Source organism: Octopus bimaculoides, chromosome 2 (assembly GCF_001194135.2).
Source record: "Octopus bimaculoides isolate UCB-OBI-ISO-001 chromosome 2, ASM119413v2, whole genome shotgun sequence".
NCBI lineage: Eukaryota > Metazoa > Mollusca > Cephalopoda > Octopoda > Octopodidae > Octopus > Octopus bimaculoides.
The window spans coordinates 49,718,939-49,725,602 of record NC_068982.1 but is presented as its reverse complement, the minus strand read 5'-3'; the positions used below and the strand labels follow the sequence as shown (position 1 = coordinate 49,725,602).

Here is a 6,664-nt window from a genome sequence, read left to right as displayed (position 1 = left end):
TATATATATATTTATGTATATATAGATATATACATATATATATATATCGGTCGGTCTCAGCATGTTTTTAAGATAGATATTTTTTTTTTTTTTCCCCCTGTGGGTACCATATCTGTCTCTCCTGAGAAGCTGATTTCATAGACAGTCCTTTACAAAAAAAATGACAACTCTTCTCAATGTTCCCAACCATGTCTTTGCTTTGCTTTGCTCATTTGCTTTGTAGCTGCTTCACCTGCCCACTGGCTTTGATAACAAATGTGACAGAAACATGCCACAGTCCCACCACCAGCTGAGCACTCTCCGAGTTCAGGTTCAAGAATATTAACCTGATTCGCTTCCAATGAAAAGTCATTCACATTTTTTGACAATGAATCCAGTGTCTTCCATGGAAGCTTTCGGGCACTTCTTGAAGCCAAATGAACCTTTGTTTACTTTGGTCTTTGAAGGTCTTATTTGCATATTTGCTTCTATAACTGAGAGCTGCATCCATGCTCGTCGTCACACAGATTCAATGCTCACTGCAGTGCCCTGCTACTCATCTGAGCATTGGACAACTGCTTCGCAAATAATCATGCAACTTGTTACCAAGTCTGTCCAACATTGGTTGTTCATTCCATTGCCATTTATTTTCAGAGAGAGGTAGATATATTTACTTACTTATTTCATTTGAAAATTTCTTACTGATGGGAAATAGAGACAGTCATTTATTGAGAAAATGAAGAATTTTATTGAGGATAAACTTTGGAGCAGCCTGGTAAAAAAGGAACTGGTTTAAAGCTAAGGTGTTGAGCAGCTTGACATGTTCATTAATTCAGATATTGGTGTTATCATCACATGGCATATATGAACAGTGTGTACTTAATTTGTTTGTTTCATTCAGTTTGCCTTCTGATTGAATGAAAACCCAGGTTCTACTCGTACTTAATAGCTGTGTGTTTGGCAGTAGAAAGGACATCCAACTATTAAATTAATTGCTCTAATAAACCATCTCTCGTTAATAATGCAAGCATTGAAAAATTGATATAAAAAATAGAAGGAAGACAACAGTGTTCAGGTTGCTGTTGTTGTTGATGTTGTTATTTAGCCCCGGGTCAGGTTTGATTGCACAGAACTATGATCAAAGGTATTCCAGCTTTGGAGGAGCCAAACTGGCAGAATCATTACAGCATCAGATTGAATGTTTTGCAGTAATTGTTATAGCTCTCTGTGTTCAAATCCTGCCTCAGTCAGCTTTGTTTACATTTCTTTTTCTTTTTTTTTTTCTTATGGTGGGGCATGCACCATAACTAATGTACCAGTTCATAGGAGTAGAACAGGAGAATTGATAGCTGCCTTGATCCAAGTGTCCTGGGTTCAAATTTCACCTAGGTGATAATGGCTTGGATTAATCATTGACCATAGTAGCACCGCATTTAACCAGCAATTAGTCAGCCATCAAAGACAGGTAGACCAGCAACCTGTGTAGAGATGCTGGCAACAGCATACTGACGCTTCAACCCATAACAGATTGAAAATTGATAGGAATATATAATGTATCCTTCTTTTCAAGACGGTAAGATATTATTTAAGGGAATTTGACTGTTATTTCTAGCAGGTCAAACAATCACTGTCTCTTTGGATTTGCAAGAAAGAAAACATTCTTCTAGATACCAGCAATGTTTATTCAAACAGTATCAGGACAATTACTCCTTTCCGGACAATTCCCCCTGACAACGACTGCTCCCTTTAATTAATTAGCCCTCCAATATATTAAGAAGTTTTGAATCATCATCTTGTTGTTGTCGACAGGGGTAATTGTCCTTGGGGGTGTTATTGTCCATGGGGTGTAAATGTCCTAGACTCATTCAAACAAACCTAATCCATTTTAGTATCCTACGAAATTTAACAGTGATGGTACAGTAATTGAATATAATTAATTGCCACTCCATCATTTACAACAACAAGGGTTCAAGTTGATCCGATCAACAGAACAGTCTGCTCGTGAAATTAATGTGTATGTGACTGAGCACTCCACAGACATGTGTACCCTTAATGTAATTCTCAGGGAGATTCAGTGTGACACAGAGTGTGACAAGGCTGACCCTTTGAAATTCAGGTACTACTCACCTTTGCCAGTTGAATGAACTGAAGTAATGGGAAATAAAGTGTCTTGCTCAAGGAATTGAACTCATGACTTTATGATCATTAGCTGAATACCCTAACCACTAAGCCATGTGCCTTCACAATTGAGTATAAGAGTCATATATATTATATTTCTTTTATCTTTTACTTGTTTCAGTTATTGAGCTGTGGCGATGCTGGAACTCCACTTTTAAAGTTTTAGTCAAAATTTAGTCAAACAAATTGACCCCAGTACGATTTTTTTAAAGCCTGAGCAAACCAGCATACTAACCTCTATCAGAGGTTTTGGATATATCAAGAACTATAGCACGACCCTCCCCTGAAATACTGGTTTCATTCATTGGTTTATGACCATCCTGGGACATTGCTTCCGACCCCAGTACTTATATTCAGTTTGGTATTTTATATAGGAACAGTTGATGAAGTCTATTGTCAGAACCTAAAGTGGTTGAATGTTCTTGAATAAGAATTTATTTATTACACAAAACTAAGTGTTATGGATGATTACTTGATTCTGGAAGGATATCTAGCTTGTTCTTACTATTCATGGAAGCATATCTAATATTTATTTATTTATTTTTGTTCATCTTAACATATTTGTTTCTGATATGAATATAACTGCATCTTCTTTGTTCAATTCATATACTTCAGTTATTTTTATCACTCAGTTTCACAAATGCATTATCTCTCCTGTGAACACTTTGTAATATAAACCAGCATTTGTCAGAATGTTCTCTTTGGGTTGTTTGTAATATACTTTCTGGTTGTAATTCACATTTCACTTATATCAAGTGCACTTGAGTGTGATGTGGTTAAAATTGTTGTAGAATAATTAATTATTTCTGCATTAAGCAACAGAAATTAACTGACTTGCTCAATGGAATTACTGAAATAAGTGAAACAGGGAAACTGCTTTATGAAACACAAGTGTATTTTGATATATTTAAATTAACAAATCACCAGAGACCTTTCAATCTAACTGCAGTGAAGATAAATGCAATATCAAGATAGGGGAAGTTATATATTTGAAAATATATATTATTGTTATCTATACCAAAATACTAGTACCAAGTTGACAAGCATCATACATGATAGAATGGCAACAATAAAGGTTAGTGAGGACTCTTTAATCTAGCTACTTACAAGGCAACCTCACTAATGCTGGTGTTGTTGTTATAGTGAAATGCATCCTGTACCCTTTGTCAAGTGAATGGAGATAACATAGGGTACGAGGATCCTTAAGCTGTATCAAGGTCATGTCAACTTCTCTGGAACTGGTACCATGATAAATGTACATGGTATACTCTGTATAGTGGTTAATATTAAGAATGAAAGCTGTAGAAACTGAGCCAAAATGTAATGTAAAAGCAAAACATGGTCACTTCAAATTAGAACTGATGCTACCATGATGCCTCATCTAACTGATGTCAATGTGAAAAGCGAATGTGAAACAATAATACTGTATTTTCGGATATGCAGATAGAATTTCTCGAACCAAAATTTACAGCTAAAAAAAGTAGGTTGACTTATACACTAAGATGATTTTGGAGAATCAAAAATTCCTTGTCAAATGCACAGGATTTGGAAAGATAATTATGATGTTTGAATGTTTACACGACATATATACACTACTATAACAACTTGTATGCAAGTAAATGCAGCAATAATGATGGAGGTGGTAGTTGTGGTGGTGATGTTGGCTGTATCAGCAGCATTGTTGGCATTTTAAATATCTTGGAATATAATTTTCTGTTGCAGAATGTTTTATGTCTGAAAATAGATTTATCTATAACCCTTGATAATTATTCTTTTCAGGTAAATAATCAAAAGTCAGTTTTAATCAGCTGTTTTTAACTTAATCTTTGTTGTGAGTAAATTTAACTTGCTGCCATTTTGATTAAAAAAGTTATATGATCAATACATATTTCTGAATAAACAGCGGGTTAAATTTTGAAGAAACACAAATAAGGATTCTATAAAATCATAAAATGAAATGAAATAAAACTATATTGTTTTGTTCAATTGATCTAATCATTTTTTTTTTTTTTTTGTTTTGGTTGATATAATTTATTTATTTATAACTTCTCATTACTTGACACTTATTTTTAATTTGCTGTGGTGATTTGATTATTTTTAGGCTAGAATCGTCCATGTTGAGATTGACAGTTACACAATTTCTCCTCCTGATGGTTATTTGCTAAGAAAAGGTTTAGGCAGCTGTCCTTTTGATTTTGGCCAGGAAATTTCCTTTTCATCAACTGGTCATCTCTCATTTGGTTCTAAGAGTCCTAATGCTGTCAAAGATAGAAGGTAATCAATTTTATTAATTTTTTTTTGTTTTCTTTTTTCAATGGGATAGTTTCAAAAAGATTTATTCTTTTATTCTTTTCCTTTTGTTCTTTTACTTGTTTCAGTCATTTGACAGCAGCCATGCTGGAGCACCACATTTTAGTAAAAGAAATCGACCCCAGGACTTACTCTTTGTAAGCCCGGTACTTATTCTATCGGTCTCTTTTGCTGAACTGCTAAGTTATGAAGATGTAAATACACAAACATCAGTCATCAAGCGATGGTGGGGTGAGGGGACAAACACAGACACAAAGACACACACATAAATATATACATATATAGGGAATAATTAATAATTTTTTCCCTTATGAGGTTTTTTCAAGCTAACTACTTGATAAATTCTTGTAAAGATTTTATCCTATATTTAAATTGTATATATATAAATGATGGGCTTCTTTCAGTTTCCATCTACCAAATCCACTCACAAAGCTTTGGTCAGCCCAAGGATGTAGTAGAAGACATTTGCTCATGGTGTCACACTATGGGACTGAACCCAGAACTATGTGGTTGTGTAGCAAGCTTCTTCATTCATGGATGTTATGAGCAGGGTCAGATTTATGTATGGGCCAATATGAACCATGACCCAGAGGCCCTTTTAACTCAGAGAAGCCTAAAATTTGGTGTTAAAAATTTTAAATATATTTACAGCACTCAAATAAATGATTTGCAAATTTTTTTACTTGTTTAAATTTAAAAAAAAAATTATTGAGTTCTCTTTTGATTTATCAGTCCTGCAAAATCATAGAGGCCCCTCTAGATCTAAATCTGGCCCTGGTTCTGAAGGACATCAGATGCACTAATAATAAATCATAGCTCAGTGGTTAGAGCATTGGGCTCAGAACCATGAGGTAGTGAGTTCAACTCCTGGACTTGGTTGTGTGTTATATTCTTGAGCAAGACACTTTATTTCATATTGCTTCAGTTCACTCAACTGTAGAAATGAGTTGCAATTTCACTGGTGCCAAGCTGCATCAGCCTTCGCTTTTCCCTTGGATAACATCAGTGGCATGAAGAGGGGAGGCTGGTATGCATGGGTAACTGCATAGTATGCATGGGCATCTTTCATAAACAACCTTGCCCAGACTTGTGCCTCGGAGGGTAACTTTGTAGGTACAATCCCACTGTTATTCATGACCGAAGGGAGTTTTTGCCTTTTTGCAGATTATAGTTGACATGATAAAATATTCTATTGAAAAAAAAACAGATCAACTATAAACTTGTAATTGTGCTTAGAATTGTACATGTAAATTCTTATAAAAAATGTGATTTGTTGCGAGAAGTTGTGAAGGTAGAGTTTGTGTTGTGTGGATGAAGTTACGCTTGTTTTTATCACTCCTGCAATTACAGAGTAAAGTTTCACTTTGAAATGTTTTTCCGTTTGATCAGTGATTTTGTTTCAGCTGTTTTGAAGCATTTTGCCATCTGTGACTAAGAGCAGTCTTGTATTGCATTGGAGAAGTGATTGACCAAATCTTACTGAGTAAAGAAAATGTTCTTGCCTGCATATCTCTAGTCTTTTACTTGTTTCAGTCATTGAACTGCAGCTAGGCTGGGGCAACATCTTGAAGGGTTTAGTTGAACAAACTGACCCCAGTACTTATTTTTTAAGTTTGACACTTATTCTACAGCCAAATTGTTGAGTTATAGGGACATAAACAAACCAATGTGGGTTACACTCACCCACCCTACACACATATACAAGATAGTCCTTTCAGTTTCTGTCTACCAAATCTATTCACAAGGCTTTGGTTGGTCTAGGATATAGTAAAAGACACTTGCTCAAGATACCACACAGTGGGGCTAAACCCTGGGCCACATGGTTGGGAGCCAAGCTTCTTAACCACACAGCCAATGGAAATAAATATGTATATGTATATATTGAAATATACCTATACATATATATATATATATATATATATAATAATATTAGGGACAAAATCCAAAATTACAGGTAAAAACTCAATTAAAATCAATTTATAAAAAATTAAAATTAAATTGAGCTTTATAGATATATATAAAATATATAGTTTTAGGGAAAATAACCAAGTTTCAAGAACTCATCGATGAAAATCCACTATCACATATAGAAAAATTAACAATTAAAAGCACAATAAATGAGTATAATATAAAGCAAAGGAAATATCATAAGATAAAGATAATATTATCTTTATCTTATGATATTTACTTTGCTTTA

General features: G+C 34.3%; 1 protein-coding gene across 1 annotated transcript in view; it reads left to right on the top strand.

The window, feature by feature from the left end:
- Positions 1-6,664, top strand: part of LOC106873657 (katanin-interacting protein) — a 551,631-nt gene that overhangs the window by 332,072 nt on the left and 212,895 nt on the right. The window contains exon 30 of the mRNA XM_052977029.1: positions 4,259-4,431. Within this exon, the coding sequence (XP_052832989.1) occupies positions 4,259-4,431 (173 nt within the window). The remainder of the gene's footprint in view (positions 1-4,258; positions 4,432-6,664) is intronic.